Source organism: Neofelis nebulosa, chromosome 2, assembly GCF_028018385.1.
Source record: "Neofelis nebulosa isolate mNeoNeb1 chromosome 2, mNeoNeb1.pri, whole genome shotgun sequence".
Taxonomy (NCBI): Eukaryota; Metazoa; Chordata; class Mammalia; order Carnivora; family Felidae; genus Neofelis; species Neofelis nebulosa.
The window spans coordinates 221,817,470-221,837,032 of NC_080783.1; the positions used below are offsets into that span (position 1 = coordinate 221,817,470).

A 19,563-nucleotide genomic window follows, 5' to 3' on the forward strand; every position below is an offset into this window, starting at 1 on the left:
GCGGCTCGTGGGTTCACCACATTCCCACGGCCCTTTCAAACCGCGGAAGGGGGCGGGGCGGGAGGGACCCCGGGAGGCGCGCCTTCGCGCCACACGCCCTTCTAGAATTCCGGTCGAACCTCCGTCGCCCCCGGGGCACCACCGGCGGCCTCCGCGCCCGGCGCTCGGAGGGACCGGCAGCGGCGGCGCCCGGGTCGGAAGTGACGTGAGCGCGCCCGGGCCCCTCCCTGCTCGGGCGGAGTCGCCGGCGGGCGCCGCCGACCTGCGTCATCAGCTCGCGCCGACGCAGGAAGTGCCGACGCTGCTGGCGCGCGCCGGGCGCTGTTTCTCCTCGGGCTCCGGGACCGGCGGCGGCGGCGGCGGCGGCGGAGGCGCAGGGGTGAGTGGCGGAGGGCGGGGCCGGGCCGGGCGGCGAGCGCTCGGATCCGGGCGGACCCTGGGCGTCGCTTCCCGCCTCCTCGTTCCGCCTCGCCCCGCGCGGAGCCGGGGGTTGAGGCGGCGTCGGGCGCAGACGCCGGGAGCCCGCCCCTGCGGGCCCGAACCCCGACTCGTAGCGGCCGCGCCCGGGGGGCTGAGGGGCCGGGCGGCCCGGCCGCGTCGTATCCGGTGACCGCGACCCCCGGGCGTGGGGTCTCCGGGACTGAGCCGCGAGCTTTCCACGGATGAGCTCCCTCCCCACCGGTGTTGTTCTGCGGGGGGGTGTTCTCGTCTGTGACCGAAGGGTAAACTGAGGCGAAGGACCTCGCCCGGGAATGACGGCAAAGAGATTTGAATCCAGGCGGTCGCTCTTCGGAGCCCGGCCCGCCCCGTCCGCCCCGTCCGCGAAGACGCGAGCCGCAGCGCCCCAAAGCCCACTTGCCGTGTGTCCTGCCCTGGCTCGAGCTCTTTCTCTTTGCAGCGGTTCGACTCAAATGGGTGATGAAAAGGACTCTTGGAAGGTGAAAACTTTAGATGAAATTCTTCAGGAAAAGAAACGACGGAAGGAACAAGAGGAGAAAGCAGAGATAAAACGCTTAAAAAACGTAAGCCATGTTTTTTAAGTAAGTGGTTTTCTTAAAGGAGATTTAATTTCTTTGCCCTCGTTTTTCCATTAGAACAACGCTTCTTCGGTGAAGTTCTTTTGTACTTCCAAATGTCGCAGGTGAGCGCAAAATCTCTTCTAAAAATTAACAAAAACGTTCAAATACTCGGTTTTCGTTGAAGACAGATCGATAACATACTAAAGCTGTGTGTAGATGGCGGGATCCACGTGGAGATAAAGTACTTTGAACCTGAATCCATTAGTGCAGGGGGACTAATTTTTCTCATGTCACCGTTTCTGTGTCCGTGGCACCATTTCCAAGTATGTCTAGTGCAGTAGGAAGTCGCCCTGGGATTAATACTCGTGTTTGGCGGGGTCTTTGGTTTGCACAGTAACGTAATCAGGGAAACGTTTGGTACCTTGGCGAGAGCGTCGGCAGAAGTACTCGTTTCTGCTCTTGCTAGCAGCTGACCTTTGTTAGCTGTTGCCGAGTCACGGAGGAGGTGTCCCAGAGTATTTGGCGTATAAAACACGGCGTAAGGCTCAAGTTTGGCTTATGTAAACAACTAACATACTTGGCATAGAGTCTAATGTTCCTTGTCGAATATGCTGATTTCAAGTTTTTTCACCTGAGGCCCTGGGTTCTAGCGAGTTGTGATTTTAACGTCATACGATTTGGGTGGAAGGTTCTTGTACCTCGTAACACTGATCCATTCAAAGCGTATGTGAGACTTTGGACATTGGCAAGGTTTGAGATCGTTAACAAGACTTTTGTCTGTGAGGAAATGACTTTCTCCTTGCTTCTCAGTCTGATGACCGGGATTCCAAGCGGGATTCCCTTGAGGAGGGGGAGCTGAGGGACCACCGCATGGAGATAACGATCAGGAACTCGCCATACAGAAGAGAGGACTCCATGGAAGACAGGTGGGGACAAGGTGCACGAGGAGGAAGGGCATCCAGCGGCACGTGCGCTTCCCCGCGGAGACAGGCGGGGTCCCACAGCACAGCTGTGGTCCTGGCCGAGCCTCCTCGGGGCTCCTCTGAAAACGTTTGAAGCGGTGACTGGGTTTACCTCACAGTTGACATGGGCTTTGTGTGGTACCAGTTGGCACCTGAGTCCTCTTGCGAGAAGATTGAATGGGTGCATATTCCCTTCTTGGCAATTATCCTTCAACCCAGTGAATTCGCATTCACAAGTTGCATTTAAATGATTGTGTGTGTGTGCTTTTAGTGACTCGTAAAATTACTGTGTCAAATCTTGCACGGATGAACCACACTAGGGTGCTGAAGTGTGCTCGAGCAAGGCCCGTAAGCAGCGGTGGTCCTAGCGAGGCCCGTGTACGCTAACATCCCTTCCTGCACCACGGTATCCCCTCACTTGCTTCCTTCTCGTATCCGTCATCATCACCAAATTATCCGTCATCAAATCATTAAAGCCAGCCTAACCAGAAATTAAGGTGCAAGGACACATAGATTGTGAATTCTCACAACTTTTTGGTCATATAGTCAGTGAAAAGTGTTGTTGAGTGACCTTTTGAGGTCATCAAGTTCTGTTAAAATTGTGATACTTTTTTTAACGGCTTTATTGGTGTATAAACGATAAGCTGCATATGTATATAAAGTGTGCAGTCTGACATGTTTGTACACGCTTGTGAAACTATCACCATGGTCATGGTGATGAACGTGCGCATCATGCCCTGAAGTTTCTTCAGAGAGGCATTTTCGTTCCATATACACATTGATTTTTCGCTTACCCTTTTCATCTGTGTCTGTATTTATAAGCAGTTTTGGCTTCAATTTCATAGTTAAGGTTTAAAATGATTCTAGATTCAACTTTGTTTGTATTCTGAACGCTGCGTTTTTCCGGGCTGAAGAAGCTCCACGGCACCCTCATGGCTCTTCCATTACCTGACGTGATGCTTTGTGTCTTATTTCAGAGGAGAGGAAGATGATTCTTTGGCTATCAAACCACCCCAGCAAATGTCTCGGAAAGAAAAGGCTCATCACAGGAAAGATGAAAAGAGGAAAGAGAAACGTAGGCATCGTAGCCATTCAGCAGAAGGGGGTACTGAAGCATTTATTGGTTTTTTTCTTTGTATCATGCTCAAGTATGGTCTGTTTCCTGTGTCATACTCTACCGTCTCCTCCAGAGCACAATTGAAAGAGAAGAGAAAGTAAAATCTTAGCCAAAAGCATACGTTTTTCTAGATCATTCTGAGTAGTTAATTCATTTTCTTCCTGGTATTTTTTTCTCCCTCGTTACATTGTTTTGGGTTAGTTTGTTTAAATGTAATATTGTTTTGTTTTGTTTTTTAATGTTTTTTGAATTTTTTTTTAACGTTTATTTGAGAGAGAGAGAGAGAGAGAGACAGAGCACAAGGAGGGGAGGGGCAGAGAGAGAGGGAGACACAGAAACCAAAGCAGGCTCCAGGCTGTGAGCTGTCAGTACAGAGCCTGATGTGGGGCTCAAACTCACGAACTGTGACATCATGACCTGAGCTGAAGTCAGACACTTAACCGACTGAGCCACCCAGGCGCCCCATTAATGTTTGTTTTTTGAAGGAGAGATCGAGCATCGGCGGGGGAGGGGCAGAGAGAGGGAGACACAGAATCCAAATCCTGAGCTGTCAGCATAAAGCCTGTCGCGGGGCTTGAACTCAGAAATCGTGAGATCATGAGATCACCTGAGCAGAAGTCAGACGCTTAACTGACTGAGCCCCCCATAAACGTAATATTGTCTAAACTCAACAAATATAGGGTACTTATATGCAGGTTTTTTTAAAGTTTACTTATTTTGAGAGAGCACACTTGCAAGCATGAGATGGGCAGAGAGAGAGGGAGAGAGTATCTCAAGCAGGCTCCATGCTGTCAGTGCGGAGCCTGACACAGGGCTCTGTCTTGCAAACTGGGAGGTTGTGACCTGAGCCGAAATCATGAGTCGGATGCTTAACCAACTGAGCCACCCAGGCATTCTTTCCTTACATTTTGAATAATAGGTGTTTTTCTAGCTGACATGGTTGCAAGAGTATAGTAGGCAACATAAAACACACAGTGTGTGTTAATTGGCTATGTTAACAGTAAGCTCTTAGTAAAATTTTTAGAGAATCAGAAGTTATACATGGATTTCTGACTGCGCTGCGGGGTCAATTATTCAACATTGTGTTTTTAAGGATCAATTATAGTCTAATCATAGCTTAATACAGAAAGAAGATGAAAGTTACATTTTTTTTTTTTAAACGTTTATTCATTTTTGAGAGAGACAGAGCGTGAGCGGGGGAGGGTCAGAGAGAGAGGGAGACACAGAATCTGAAACAGGCTCCAGGCTCTGAGCTGTCAGCACAGAGCCTGATGCGGGGCTCAAACTCACAAACCGCGAGATGATGGCCTGAGCCGAAGTCGAACGCTTAACCAACTGAGCCACCCAGGCGTCCCAAAAGTTACAGTTCTATTCAGTGATAATCACATTATTTTTTCTCTCACTTTGAGGCTTACTTCCATAGGATTTTCTTTGGTTTTTTTTAACATAAAGTGATTGTTTCTCCGAAGTCATTAATTAAATGTTTTCTTCTTCACTGAGTATTTTCTTTGAAAAAAAGTTTTTAATTTTTTTTTTTAATGTTTATATTTTAGAGAGACAGGGTGTGAGCGGGGGAGGGGCAGAGAGAGAGGTAGACCCAGAATCCGAAGCAGGCTCCAGGCTCTGAGCAGTCAGCACAGAGCCCAACGCAGGGCTCGACATCACGAACCCCAAGATCATGACCTGAGCCTAAGTCAGACGCTTAACCGACTGAGCTACCCAGGCCCCCCCTGAAGTTTTTTTTTAATCTTTTAACTTACTTTTTGAGAGAGAGCATGCACAAGCGGGGGCGGGGCAGAAAGAGGGGGCAGAGGATCTAAAGCAGGCTCTGCGCTGACAGCAGAGAACCCCAATGTGGGGTTCAGATTCATGAACCGTGAGATCATTCCCTTGTCAGACACTTAACTGAGCCACCCAGGCGCCCCTTCAATATTTTTAAATTAAGTTTTGGGTGTTGGGCCCCTTTGCGTGACATTCTCTCTCCTCTTAGGGAAGCATGCTAGGGCAAAGGAAAAAGAGAGAGAACACGAGCGCCGGAAGCGACACCGGGAGGAGCAAGACAAGGCTCGCAGAGAGTGGGAGAGGCAGAAGAGAAGGGAGATGGCCCGGGAGCATTCCAGGAGGGAGAGGTGAGTGGGTGCGGTCTGCAAAGGAGCCTGAAACTGAGCATTGCTGGTAGCCAACACCCCATGAGAGCGGCGATGGAGACCGCCATTTTGGTGCACACACGAGAACCCGGCAGTATAACAGAGATGTGGGGCAGAAGTGGTTTGTGAGTCCACGGTCCTGGCACGGTAAACGTGGGGTGGTGCTGACTGAAGAGGTTAAGTTTTTGCTGCATCTTGAAGACAGACGTGGGTGTGAGTCTTCCTCAGAGAAGATCTGAAGGGAATGGAAATCCGTGTGTCGGTTTCCTCCAGGTGAAGGCTGGTGGGGGAGGTACTCGGGAGCCAGGCCATTCCAGCAGTTGCTTGAGACCCTGTGTAAGAGTGTGATTTGGGCCAGTTGGAAGGAGCATTTCTGGTGGGAGCTGGAAGTCTGACAAAGGAAGTCAGACACAAGGAGTGCAGTTTGGGGCCAAAAACATAGCAGTGGAGAGGGAAAGGGTGGTGGTCGCGCAGGGAGAGACGATCTTCCTCCATCTGTCAGTTGACGCCGGGGATGGGGGAGGAGGGCCCTCTCAGATTCAGCCCAGGGCGCGTATAGAAATTCCCACACAGCGCCCAAGAGAAATCTGTTCTAGGACGATTCATTGGTCACTGGGCAAGTATTTTTTGAGTGCCTGCTCTGTACCGAGGTCTCTTCCAGGTGGTCTAAGCGAGGAAGACTAAGGAAATCTATTGCTTAGGGTTCTCTAGGTCACAGCAGAAATAGACTGTGGTTCTTTCAGACAAAATGGAAATCCCAAAGGCCTTATAATAGCTTTGGAGCTGAGGCACCAGACTCTTAGACATTAGTCTCCAAGTACATCTCTGTGGGCTCAGATTCCCAGGAGAAGACATCTGTGTGGCTCCAGATCTGTTCATCTGGGCTAGTTGTGACTACTGGGGCCATCTCTGTGTATTGAGGTGTTTCCAGAGAAAGCTTGGTACCGGCCTGCTACACGGAACGGAGAAGTAGGAGGGGTAGATGGTGCCTGCGTTCCCAGCAGGCCGAATGACACGGGCACCGAAGAAAGTGTGACGAGAGCCTTGGTTCTCATGAGGAGGAGGTATGGGGGGGAGCTGATTCCTAAGGTAAAAGATCACGGGGTGAGCAGAGCTGTGTGTCCAGGTTCGCTGCTAGCATGTGAAACCCCCGTGTTTGCCGAGCCCAGTGCTGACCGTTTAGGATGGGCTGACGGCACAGCTGTGCGGACACGGTGTTGATCCCAAGGAAGCCAAGCTTGAAAACAAAAAGAAACGAAGGGAAAAAACCAGCAGTGGCCGCACTCTTTTTGGAAGACAGAGTTGACAGAGTTAGCAGAGCAGGTTACCAAACAAACAGCAACAGGTGAGAGGAAAAATGAGAATCCTCAATTGCTACCGTATGTTATTTGAAATGTCCAATTCTCAACAGGACGTCTTGAGATGTAAAAGAAATAGGAAAGTATGACTTCCTGTTAAGGAAGACAAGCATCAGTAGAAACCAAGTGTTCCAGATTATCAAGGAACTTGAAACAAAGCAACAGAAATTGTGCTTTCTTCAGAACAGACAGTCAAAGGAGGAGAACTAGAGCCTCCGAGACCTGTGGCACAGCACCTGCTTCACCAACACCATGTAACTGGCAATACCAGGAGAGAAGAGTGATGCGGCACAAAGATGTCTTTTTAAATAATGGCTGAAATCTTCCCAAATCTGATGAAAAACAGTTATCTGCATATCCAAGAAGTTCAGTGTACCCCAAGCAGGGTAAATACAAAGGCACATCATAGTCAAACTGGTGAAAGCCAAAGAATAGATTTTGAGCGCAGCAAGAGAAAAAAAATCTACATAGAAGGTATGACTGGTGGCTGACTTCTCATTAGAAACAGTGGAGGCCAGGCGCGCCTGGGTGGCTCAGTCGGTTAAGCGTTCGACTTCAACTCAGGTCATGATCTCATGGCCTGTGGGTTTGAGCCCTGCGTTGTTGGGCTCAGTACTGACAGCGTGGAGCCTGGAGCCTGCTTTGGATTCTGTGTCTCCCTCTCTCTCTGCCTCTCCCTTGCTTGTTCGTTCTCTCTCTCTTTCTCTCTCTCTCTCAAAAATAAACATTAAAACAAAAATTAAAGAAAAAGAAAAACAGTGGAGGTCAGAAGGCAGTGGAATGGCGTAGTCACACTGCTGAAAGAAAACCCGTCGACCAGGAAATCTGTGCAGCAAAACTGTTGTTCAAAAGTGAGGAGACATAACAAACCGGTGGAATTCATCGTTAGTAATACCTGCCTTAAATACTCAAGGGCAGACGCCTGGGTGGCTCAGTCGGTTAAGCATCCAGCTTTGGCTCAGGTCATGATCTCATGGTCTGTGAGTTCATGTGAGCCCCTACATCGGGCTCTGTGCTGAGAGCTCAGAGCCTGGAGCCTGCTTCGGATTCTGTGTCTCCCTCTTTTTCTGCCTTACACCGCTCACTGTCTGTCTCTCTCTCAAAAATAAATAATTAAAAAATACTCAAGATCTTCAGGTTGAATGGAAATGACACCAGAAGGTATAGAATTCACAGGAAGAAAAGACAAGCTTTAGAAATGGTAAAAGTGTAGGTTAACGTAAGATAACTTATGTATGTTTCATTTCACGTCTTCTCAGCTTCTACGAGACACGATTGCGTAAAACAGTAGTTATTAAAATACCGTGTTGATGTGTGATACATAGCATGTGTAGAGTGCACAGGGTTGAGAAGGGAGGGCTGTGGCTGTGGCAGAGCAGACCTATGTCCAGTGGAATGAAGTTAGTGTAATTTGATAAGATGCATGCTGCCATGACTAAAACAACCTCTAAAATAGTAACTTTAACAAAATAGTGCAAACAAGAATTAAAATTATATGCTACAAATATTTATTTATACCAAACACAGAGGGGCGTCTGGACAGCTCAGTCAGTTAAGCATCAGACTCTTGCTTTCAGCTCAGGTGGTGGTCTCATGGTTCATGGGATTCTCTCTCCCTCACCCCCCTCTCTCTCTCTCATTCTCTGCCCCTCCCCCGCACTCTTCCCCTCTATCCCTCTCCCTCCCCACCATCTGTCTCAAATAAACATTATATACATACACACACAGACAATCAGAAACTGAGAAACAGGACCCAAAAGGAAGACCTATGAAAGAAAAACCAAGAACAACAACAAAAGTAAAGCCAAATCCATAATTACATGAAATGTGAAGTGGTTTCTGTACCCAAAGGAGAGGTTCTTTGATAGCAAAGCTTGATCTATTTTGTTGTCTGTAAGGAGAACACATTAGAGACCAGGACAAAAATAGGTCGGAAGTAAACGTATGGGGAGCTGCCGTGTGAAGCCTGGTCTGCATAGCTAGTGGTAAAGAGGGTATGGGAGCAAGCCAAAACAGACTAGGAGCTCACGCTGTGCCACTGTGTGCCCACCCTTTGGCTCCTGACACCAAGGCTGAGCCCAGGGTGTTTTTCCCTTGCCTGTGCCACCTCCCAGTCCCTGGCCCAACGTGGTACTGACCGACCAAAGCCCAGTACTGACGAGACAGCTCAGTGCCTGGTGTCTGTGCCGCCTGCCAGAACACTGAGGCAGAGGTTCCCCAGGTACCTGAATGGAGTGGGGAGAAGAGCTAGCCAATGAGGTGGACTGTGCACCCTCATTAATGGCTCGGATTATACTGGAGAGGTTTCTACAAGAGCATGAGGAAATTCCACCCTCCAAGTCTGTTACAAATACTATGCTACAGGACCCTTCTCAGATTCCAGATGGAGTTCTAGCAAATCAGGGCTGTCCGTGCACCGTGCACTCAAATGCTCTACCCCTGAGCTATACCCCTGTGTCAGCACACTATAAACAACTGCTGTTACGGACCACTGGTTGACTGCATCAGACATGCCCTTGGTCATGAGCATGAAGTCCTACTGAGAGGCCTTCTAGAGAAAAACCTGTCCTTCCTAAATGAAGAGCAGCTCCGTGCAGAGGGTTATGACAAAACCCCAAACTTCACGAGTTCCAGTTGCTGTGGAAGGGTACATAATTCACCGGATTGAAAGCGGGGCCTCATTTGGTGATGAATGTAGCCACGGTGCCCACCTACATGACTGACCAGGTCTGGACGCACTGGAATAGGTTTGGGTTGGGCTTCGTCATTTATTGGGACAGCTTTACCCGGGAACTGGACTGTAACTGGGAAAGGGGCATCCTGCTCAAAGCCTGTTTTCCCATGGACATTGTCGCCTTGTGTCATAGCATAGCTTGACCCTGATGATCCTGGAAGAGAAGCCGGGGGGACGAGGCTGAATCCAAAGCAGTTTTACTTTTCTGCAGTGTAAACTCCTGGCAGCACCTGCCCTGAACTTCAGCTTGAATTCGTGCTGCCCGTAGCCACGTCACTACCTCTTGAGACAAACATATCAAGAATTTCTAGCTTTCCTCATCCGTTGCTGATGTGAACAGCCAAGAACTGCATACATCACCACTTGTTATCATAAGCGTTTCTCTGTCAGTTTACAGATAGTCATAGTCTTCCTTCCTTCCAGATGGTTTCTGCTCATATACTGAACAAAAAGCAGAAATGTGGAGACTGAAAGGTGTGATTTTTCAATTCTCCCAGTTCCCAAACCACCCTCTCTATTTTTTTTCCTAAGTCTCCATTCATTCTCCCGCCTCCCCTGTTCTTCTCCTACCCTCGCAGGTCCTCAGTGTTGAATTAGCATCCTGGAATAATCTAGCACAATCCTAGCAGAGTGGAAAACATGGCGGTTGAAACTCTTTTTGCTCTCACCTGCAAGGTTCCAGTAGACCTTGATGGTAACCTGGGCTTGTTTTGTCCAGTCTTTACGATTTTCTGATTTCTGTGGCATTAAGCCAAGCTGAGAAAATATACTTGACGAGAGGTTTTTCTTTTTACGGTACTTATTTGAACACCAAAGACTTTCCGTTGATTTCATATAAAAGTATCGGTTACATTATGTCTGGAAACCACACTCCTTTGGATTGGAGGCCAAGGGGAGACCATTGAAACATGGTGCCAGCCTGGGCAAAAGTTCATTTTTAATTTTATTCTTTAATGTTTATTCATTTTTGAGAGATAGAGACTGAGCGTGAGCAGGGAAGGGGCAGAGAGAGAAGGAGACCCGGGATCCGGAGCAGGCTCCAGGCTCTGAGCCGTCAGCACAGAGCCCGACGCGGGGCTCAAACTCACAAACCATGGGATCATGACCTGAGCTGAAGTCAGAGGTTTAGCCAAACTGAGCCACCCAGGTGCCCCAGACGTTCATTTTTAAATACAGCTACTTGTCAGTATGTACAGTAATCAGTATCTTTCTGAGTACAATTTTTTAAAAGCACATTCTATGCACTGGTCTATATGCGCATTTTATACCACATAATTATATAACACTCAAATAATTTAGTCCTTAGAAATGTTCAGCTTTGAATGAATTAAGTGTACCAGAAGTAAACATAGAGTGATTTCCAAGTGAGCAAAATAAAAGGGATTTTGTATATGTTCGGAAAACAAAAAAGCATGAAATTAAACACATGGAAGAAGGTGCAACATGTACACAGCAGCCACAGCGCGCGAGTGGCTCAGCGCCAGGCCGGACGTGAGGCCAGCACCGAGACCGGGCTTCACAACCACAGGAAGGGTACATACGTCAGGAACACGTGACCGCGGTAAACGTGTATGAGTCTGACAGCAGAGTCCAGAAATCTGGGCTGCAATAACCTGACAGTTGAAAGAAGAAATAGGCAGTTCCTCAATTATAGTTGGAAGTTTCGGTACCCCACTCTAGTTGTTAATAGAACGAGAGGAAACGAGGATATAAAAGATTTGGAAAATACCCTGCACCAGCTCAATCTGACTGAGCTTGCGTGCAGGACTCCACCCACAGCCACAGAAGACACGCTCGTTTCGAGCATATCGTATGTGGGCCATACGACAGGTGTCACACATAAGATAGTTGCAGTAGTACAAAGTACGCCGTCTTTCCACAAAAGAAAGTGGAAATCAACAGAAAGAAACCTGGGGAAATCCTCAAAATGTTGGGAAATCCAACCACCCGTTTCTGAGAAAAGTTTTCATACGGCAATAATCGCAGCTCAGATAAACCTCGTTGGCTAGGATACTGCCACGCCGCAAAGCTCTTCCGTTTCTGATTAACCTGTGGCCCAAAGAAGAAATTCAAAGGAAAAATAGAAAATATTTTGAATTGAGGGAAAACAAAAGCAACGTGCCAAAAGGTAGGGGTGCACAAAAAGCTGAGCCCAGAATGAGCTGTTTTAAGCACTGATACCAGAAAAGGAAGTTGTCAAGTCAGCAACTTGAGCTGCTACCCCAAGAGCAGGAGGAAGAAGCAGAAGAAATGTCCCGAGAGTCCTGCTCTGACAGGAAGCAGATGGGGGACGATGGCCAGGAGCTGACCACGGATGGGCACGAGATGGGAATGTTTTAAAACTGGCTTATGGTGATAGTTGGACAATTTTGTAAATTTACGAAAAACTGAATTCACTGGTTGGATTTATTTTTTTTAAGTTTTTATTTATTTTGAGAGAGACAGAGGTATGAGCAGGGGAGGGGCAGAGAGAGGGAGAGAGAATCCCAAGCAGGCTCTGCACCGTCAGGGTTCACACTCACAAATCCCGAGACCATGATCTGAGCTGAAAGAGTCGGATGCTTAACCGACCGAGCCACCCAGGTGCCCCTCAGTGGTTGGATTTTATGTGTTAACTTACAACTTTTATCTTGTAATAGTTTGGACTTCTAGGCATTTACAGAATAGTTCCCAGAATCCACGCCTTCCACAGCGTGGTGACCTCTGATGGGCCCCAAAGCTGGCACGGTACCAGCGACCATACCACAGGCCCTGTTCCACTTTCACCCTTGTCCGTGCTCTTTTCTGGTTTTGTTTTGGTTTTTTTGGTCATAGCTCTTCTGGTTAGATTTGGACTTAATTCTGATTCTATCGGGATTTGAAAACTAACCGCTGCTCATCAGTTTTTACCACCTGGCCACTTTGTGGTGCATCAGCCATGCACACCGTGGTCGCTAATAGTTCCTGCACTTCAGATGAGTCTTGTCCCCTCCATGAAGCAACTTTCCCTGCTGCCCCTCGTGTACCACACTCGTACCCGCTTAGCTCCCCACCGGGCCCGGCTGGGCATCCGTCTACCATAGGATCTAGTGAGGAGGGTGGGACAGGGCCTCAGGCCCAAGTCTAGGTCCTTCTCTCCACCTTCCCCAGGTGGGCCCTTCCACCCCTCAGTGCCCCTGAACACTTAGTGATAAAGGTGGATTTAAATTGTACCGCCATCCACATTCGGTAGGACTGCGAAACAGAAGCCTTCTGGAACCAATGGGCTCATCCCTCATTGGCAATATCTGATCGTGCCAGTACTCTGCTACATTCTGTTGCGGCTGTTGGGCTGTGTGCGCGTATATGTTCTACTTTTAAAAAGCCCATTATGGGGCGCCTGGGTGGCTCAGTCGGTTAAGCGGCCGACTTCGGCTCAGGTCACGATCTCGTGGTCCGCGAGTTCGAGCCCCCCGTCGGGCTCTGGGCTGACGGCTCGGAGCCTGGAGCCTGCTTCCGATTCTGTGTCTCCCTCTCTCTGACCCTCCCCCGTTCATGCTCTGTCTCTCTCTGTCTCAAAAATAAAATAAACGTTAAAAAAAATTTAAAAAAATAAATAAAAAGCCCATTATGGTTTGAACAATCTAAGTGGGCAGTTTCTAAATTTGAGCAAAAAACACTTGGGGTGGAAAAGAAAACTTCGTGTTTGCAGAGAGAGAGTTGGCCTGTGCTTGTTGCAGGGACCGCCTTGAGCAGCTGGAGAGGAAGCGGGAGCGAGAACGAAAGATGCGTGAACAGCAAAAGGAACAGCGGGAACAGAAGGAACGGGAGCGGCGCGCCGAGGAGCGGCGCAAGGAGCGCGAGGCCCGAAGGGAAGGTGCGCGTGGGCGCACCCTGTGGTTGGGGTGTTGTTCCCATGGGTGAGCCCAGAGCTGCACAAATGACACTGAGGGGTGAGGTGCTCTGGGCCATGGCTGAGTGAAGGGGGAACAGGCCGTGGGGCTCGGGAGTTGAGCCTGACCGCGTAGCTCCTTGCCAAAGAAGGCAGTGGTCACTTCAGGCCTGAGGTGAGGGTGTGCGGCCGGGGCGCACCCGGGCCTGGTGCTGGACAGCCGTCAGGGCCACACACGGGCTGCCGCCCGCTGCTGTTTAGGCACAGGCTTGGAGAGGTGGGTCGTGGCCCCTTCTTTTCCGGCAGTAGAGAGTCTGGAAGGCCTACGTGGGTCTTCCGGGACGTCTCACGGCTTCCACGCCTCTGTGGCCACAGAGCTGTCAGCAGGTGTAGTGGGTTGTCATCAGCAGGGGTGCGGGTGAGGACCACCTCTGACCGAGGTGGGGCCCTCCCAGAGAGAGGGTGCCGCCAGCGCTGCCTCCTGCTGTGTTCTGTGCCCCAGTGTCTGCACATCACCGGACCATGAGGGAGGACTATGGCGACAAGGTCAAAGCGAGCCACTGGAGTCGCAGTCCGCTGCGGCCGCCGCGAGAGCGGTTTGAGCTGACAGACGGCCGGAAACCAGGTGAGGGCCCGCGGCGCCTGCCTGGGGGCCAGCGTGGCGCGGTTCTTTGCTGACAGTTTTTTACGGGCAAAAACTGTTTTTTGCACGACGATACGGTATGCTAAAGTACTTCCGTGTCACCTGGCAGGACTTTAGCATTTGTGCGGAGCACATTTGTATTTCTCAGCGGAAACCTTTGTTACGGGTCTTTGAGAGCTGTTTTCCAGCTGAGTGTGGATGAGGGTTTATCCTACACACTGAAGCTTGTCTCTGTGTGGAAGATACCACGTGATCTCGTTGATGGTAAACACGTTCACTTTTGATGGTCTGTGTCACAAGTGAAAGAAGAGAAGGTGGAAGAGAGAGACCTGCTGTCCGACCTGCAAGACGTCAGCGACAGCGAGCGCAAAACCAGCTCAGCCGAGTCCTCGTCAGGTGAGTGCGGGCCCCGCCGCCGTGAGGTCACCGCTGCCTGCGGTGCCTGCCTGCGGTCACTCCCGGCCGTTTTCTTCTGAAGCGGAATCAGGGTCGGGCTCGGAGGAGGAGGAAGAGGAGGAGGAGGAGGAGGAGGAAGAGGAGGAAGAGGAGGGCAGCAGCAGTGAAGAATCGGAGGAGGAGGAGGAGGAGGAGGAGGAAGAGGAGACAGGGAGCAACTCCGAGGACGCGTCTGGACAGTCGGCTGGTGAGGAGGGCACCGGGCGCGACGGTTTAGTTTGCTGGACTCCACAGACCGCAGAGGTCACGGGAAGTCTCGGTTTGAAAATGTCTCCAAGTGGACGGTGCCTTGCTACCTGGGACTCCACGTGAGACCCCAGAACTGATCGTTTACGGCGGTTCTTGCTCTCTGTTAGCTAAAGCAGACCCTCGCTTGTGCTGGCGGAGGGTCTGAAGAGCCCTAGAAAGAGGCAGACCCCAAGTCAGCGCAGGGCCAGCAGCCCCGCAGATCTGAGCAGACGCCTGCTGTCTCTTGCAGAGGAAGTGAGCGAAGACGAAATGAGTGAGGATGGGGAGCGCGAGAATGAGAACCACGTCCTCGTTGGTGAGAGGCATCCCCGGGGCTTGGTCTTTTCCTGCGTGCTGTGGCCCTTCGTAGAGCTGGCACCTCGGGCTTCCTCCAGGGTCACCCCACCCCAGAGACACAGACAGCTGAGTCACTGAGAGACCCGGTTCCCTGAGCACCACCACCCCCACTCCCCCCCCCCCCCCCCCCCCCGGCCACTTGCGACCGTGAGGGGCCAGCATGCCTTACTGGGGACAGTCCTGACTGAGCGTCCTCGTGAGCGTCACCGTGGCTTAGACACTGCAGGTGGCTGGGAAGCACCAGCCGGGGCCCGGCCTCTTAGCTCAGGTCCAACCACAGGCCCATCACCATTCTGTAGACAGCAGCAAGGCCTTGCCCTCAAGGCCTTGCCCTCAAGGCCTGACGGGAGCTCTGGGTGTGCCGCCTTTGAGCTCGGTCTCCGGCCAGGGGCTCACAGTGCATGTGGCTGAGCTGGCAAGCCCCCAGACCCCAGTGCCCTCTGTCCAGGACGGTGGGACACACGCTTGTGCACAGCATCCTGGGGTCATTCTCGTGTGGCTCTTGCGTGCACTCAGTGTCCCCCCACCCCCACCCCAGAACAGGAGAGGGGTGATGACGGTTGCTTTATTTTGGTTCCATAATTGTGTTTAACTTTTGAAGTTCCAGAGTCCCGATTTGACCGAGACTCCGGAGACAGTGAGGAAGGGGAGGAAGAAGCCGGTGAGGGCACTCCACAGAGCAGCGCCTTGACCGAAGGGGACTTCGTGCCCGACTCTCCCGCCTTGTCACCCATCGAACTCAAACAGGAGCTGCCCAAGTACCTCCCTGCCCTGCAGGTCAGGCGTCCTCCCCATGCCGGGGTTGGTTCTGCTGATGACGAACAGGATGGTGGCTGAGAGCAGGAGCTGGGTCCCCGGGGTGTGGGTCACCAGGGTCACGTATGCCGTGAGGGAAGGTGCCAGGGCCTCGGTGGTGTGGTGCAGGGGGCGCTCCTGTCCTCAGTGTTCTCTTAGCGCCGGGCAGACGGGCCAGGCCTGGCTCAGAGGGATGCGTCCAGGACCAGCTCTTTTCCACATTAGTTTTATTCCGTAATTGAGGAGCCCGTGGTCACCGAAGAAACCGGAGAAGAGGGCTGCTCCTGGCTCCGCCACCAGATACATCCGGCGCCCTCTGGAGACCCCTGGGCAGGGTTTGCTGCCCTGGCCTGATTCGGGTGTGTGTGCGGCCGTGGCCGCTGGGTCCTCACGGCAGGCTTCCTTCCAGGGCTGTCGGAGCGTGGAGGAGTTCCAGTGCCTCAACAGGATTGAAGAAGGCACGTATGGGGTGGTGTACAGAGCAAAGGACAAGAAAACAGGTGGGTGCGGTGCCGAGTGGTCCCCCAAAGGGAGAAGGGGAGACGGGCAGGAACCAGATGGCACAGAGAGCCCGTCCCTGTGCAGGAAGGGACTTGTGCTGAAGAGCGTTGTCCGTGGGTGTACCCGTTGCGCCATCTCGAGCCCGTGGCCCGGAGGGTTTGCTGTCCGCAGCCTCTTGGGCCCACGTGCGGGCTGGGCTCTAGGAGGGAGGCCGGGTGTCCTGCCCGGGCCACAGCCAGCTCGCAGGGACTGAGACCGAGCCCAGGCCATCCTGGCCCTCGGCACCCTCGGTGTCAAGGTCCTTGAACGCACAGTTCCTACTCTCCTAGGAGTCTCTTCTCCCCGGGTGCCCGGCTGTGGCCTCGCCTTACCTGGCCAGCACCAGCTAGTGACTCATGGGCCCCTGAGCAGTGGACTCCTTGGTACCTGTGGAGGCCCGAGGTCAGTCGGACCGTGAGGCTCTGCCGCTTACTTGTGACAGCAGGTGCCTCCGTTCTGGGACGGAGTGTGTCGTGTGCTTTGAGCGATAGCACCTGAGCAGGTGTGTGAGCCGCAGACTGGCAGCTTCCCCAGCGCCTGCAGCTGGGTCTTGGAAAGTCAGGGAGGCCACCTGAGAGCCTCAGACCCCGGTGATTGTGTCTGTCCTGGGATGTTGAGGTTTGCTGTGTCTCCTGGCAAATCACAGTAGGGATATAGAGATAAATAGGAAAATTCTCCTTAGCTGTTTGGACAAAAGTTAGCATGGAAATCTGCCTTGTGCGTCTGTTGGGCCACAGGTTTGGGCTTGTTTTCTTGGTGCTGATGTAACATGGGGCTTCCCACTTACAACAAGGCTTCCCAGTGCCAAATAAGAAACGCTCCCTGAATCCCAACGAAATGTGTGCTTTCTCAGCCCATCCTCGAACTGTTTTCAGATGAAATTGTGGCTCTGAAGCGGCTAAAGATGGAGAAGGAGAAGGAGGGCTTTCCAATCACATCCCTGAGGGAGATCAACACCATCCTCAAGGCACAGCACCCCAACATTGTCACCGTTAGGGTGAGGCAGCCCGGGCCTGTGCCCCGAGGGGACCCTGTGATTCCTGTGCACCAGTGTTGTGCAAAAATTGAGCACCAGCCTCCCAAAATGTCAGCCCCCTTAGGGTCGTCACACCTATAGGTACCTGCTGTCCCCACTGTCTGTGCCCCGGGAGCCAGCAGTTAGTTGCGGGACCTGGAGGTGAGCACGGCACCCACGGACCCGCTCCTGTTTGCTAGGAGATCGTCGTGGGCAGCAACATGGACAAGATCTACATCGTGATGAACTACGTGGAGCATGACCTCAAGAGTCTGATGGAGACCATGAAGCAGCCTTTCTTGCCAGGTGGGGCCTGCAGGCACCGCGGGGGCCATGCAGGGAGGGTCTCCCACAGCCCTGATGTACTCCCACAGACAGGGCCCTCTGACCGGTGTCCCCCGCAAGGAACATACGGCCCTCGGGCTGCCCAGGGTGTAGGCAGCGTGTCCCTGGGGCGGAAGGAGCACTGACCCCACCGCGCCGTGTATCCGAGTGTGTGCGTGCGCGCACATGTGCGGTCTCTGTGCGTGTGCGTGCGTGTGCGTGCGCGCGGGCCGTGCCAAGCTGAGGGCATTCCCGGGAGAAGCGCACCCTGAGAATCCCGGTTGCCGCCGAGGCGGGGAGCTGACCCGAGGCGCTGCCGTGTAGGGGAGGTGAAGACCCTGATGATCCAGTTGCTGCGCGGTGTCAAACATCTGCACGACAACTGGATCTTGCACCGAGACCTCAAGACGTCCAACCTGCTGCTCAGCCACGCCGGCATCCTCAAGGTGAGCCCCCGGGGCCCGCCCCACCGGGGCCTGGCACCTGGGCCTCAGGGGCCTGCCCACAGCCCGCCTCTGTCCTCGCAGGTGGGGGATTTCGGGCTGGCGAGGGAGTACGGGTCCCCCCTGAAGGCCTACACCCCAGTCGTCGTGACCCTGTGGTACCGCGCCCCAGAGCTGCTGCTCGGCGCCAAGGTGAGTGCGGGGGGCGGCCAGCCTGCGCGCGCTGCCCTCCCCCAGCCTCCTGAGCGTGCCCCTGGCCCCCCAGGAGTACTCCACGGCTGTGGACATGTGGTCGGTGGGCTGTATCTTTGGGGAGCTGCTGACCCAGAAGCCGCTGTTCCCCGGGAAGTCGGAGATCGACCAGATCAACAAAGTGTTTAAGGTGGGTCTGTGCTCTCGCCCTGCAAGCCACGTGCAGACACCTGTACCAGACCCTTCCCTGCAGGCCGTGGCCGTTCCAAAACTCTCTCTCTCTCTCTTTCTCTCTCAGGACCTAGGGACCCCCAGTGAGAAAATCTGGCCTGGCTACAATGACCTCCCTGCGGTCAAGAAGATGACCTTCACTGAGTACCCCTATAATAATCTTCGCAAACGCTTCGGGGCCCTGCTCTCAGACCAGGGCTTTGACCTCATGAACAAGTGTGTGAACCTGCAGGCTGTGCCCCTCCGGCCCTGGGCCTCCCCCTCCCCCACCCCACCCCACCCCCACGTGGGTGCCAAGTGCTCTTGTTCTCCTAGGTTCCTGACCTACTTCCCCGGGCGGAGGGTCAGTGCGGAGGACGGCCTGAAGCACGAGTATTTCCGAGAGACCCCCCTCCCCATTGACCCCTCGATGTTCCCCACGTGGCCCGCCAAGAGTGAGCAGCAGAGAGTGAAGCGCGGCACAAGCCCACGGCCCCCCGAGGGCGGCCTGGGCTATAGCCAGCTGGTGAGGACAGTGCCGCGGGGGGGAGGCTGTGGGGGTCCCCCCCAAAGGTGGGGCCAGCCCAGCCGAAGCCCCCCGATGACGCTTGCTCCCCAGGGCGACGACGACCTGAAGGAGACAGGCTTCCACCTCACCACCACAAACCAGGGGGCCTCGGCCGCGGGGCCCGGCTTCAGCCTCAAGTTCTGAGGTTCGGCGCAGAGCCCGTGCCAGCCCTGCGGGTACCGACCAGCAAGGCTCAGTCGGGACCAGGGCAGGCGCCAGAGGCAGCATGTGGGTCCAGACCGAGGCCTGGCCCTGACTGAGCACAGCCGCTGGAGGCCAGTGTGGCCACCGATCTTGACCTCACATCTCAGACTGCCCGTCTCGTTCGCTTTTCCAACATTTCATTTTTATCTTGGCTTGTAAATTTGTAGAATTAAATCACATTTTCCTTGTTGTGGAAGGAAAGGCCGTATTTTTTCGGATGTGTCAGACTCGCCCTGCGAAGAGGGGGGCATCTGTAGGTGGCCAGTGTGGGCGGACACGTGTCCCCCAACACACAAGGTCAGCACGGTGACCACTGGGGACTGCACTGTTAGGACACTGGCCCTGGAATGGAGCTGTGAGGGGGATTTTTCTATTTAATCTTCAGGCTCCTTTGCACCTTC

The 19,563-nt window shown here is 52.9% G+C and overlaps 1 protein-coding gene and 1 pseudogene across 4 annotated transcripts; both read left to right on the forward strand.

Annotated features, from left to right (window-relative positions):
- The first annotated feature begins 261 nt into the window (after window positions 1–261).
- On the forward strand, window positions 262–19,363 carry LOC131505640 (cyclin-dependent kinase 11B). Of its 4 annotated transcripts, none has more exons than XM_058719428.1 (20): window positions 262–379; window positions 899–1,022; window positions 1,830–1,945; window positions 2,959–3,086; window positions 5,089–5,227; window positions 13,036–13,172; window positions 13,690–13,812; window positions 14,131–14,226; window positions 14,309–14,473; window positions 14,765–14,830; window positions 15,473–15,648; window positions 16,076–16,166; window positions 17,082–17,203; window positions 17,422–17,527; window positions 17,870–17,991; window positions 18,073–18,180; window positions 18,254–18,370; window positions 18,479–18,627; window positions 18,727–18,916; window positions 19,010–19,363. In XM_058719428.1, the coding sequence occupies exons 2-20, from the start codon at window positions 912–914 to the stop codon at window positions 19,100–19,102; spliced, it is 2,355 nt and encodes a 784-aa protein (XP_058575411.1). In that variant the 5' UTR covers window positions 262–379; window positions 899–911; the 3' UTR covers window positions 19,103–19,363. The 4 variants fall into 4 exon arrangements, with proteins under 4 accessions (XP_058575411.1, XP_058575412.1, XP_058575413.1 ...); XM_058719429.1 differs by having other exon boundaries at window positions 15,479–15,648; XM_058719430.1 differs by lacking the exon at window positions 262–379 and adding an exon at window positions 1,095–1,141 and having other exon boundaries at window positions 898–1,022.
- LOC131505643 (CDAN1-interacting nuclease 1-like) lies at window positions 8,627–10,701 on the forward strand (annotated as a pseudogene).
- Window positions 19,364–19,563: the final 200 nt, after the last annotated feature.

Bases quoted from the DNA above. Each gene is read 5' to 3' on its own strand.
- LOC131505640 (XM_058719428.1), top strand. From the start codon at position 912: ATGGGTGATGAAAAGGACTCTTGGAAGGTGAAAACTTTAGATGAAATT. The intron at 13,173-13,689 runs GTGCGCGTGGGC...TCTGTGCCCCAG, and splicing joins GCGCGAGGCCCGAAGGGAAG to TGTCTGCACATCACCGGACC. The intron at 17,992-18,072 runs GTGAGCCCCCGG...CTGTCCTCGCAG, and splicing joins GCCACGCCGGCATCCTCAAG to GTGGGGGATTTCGGGCTGGC.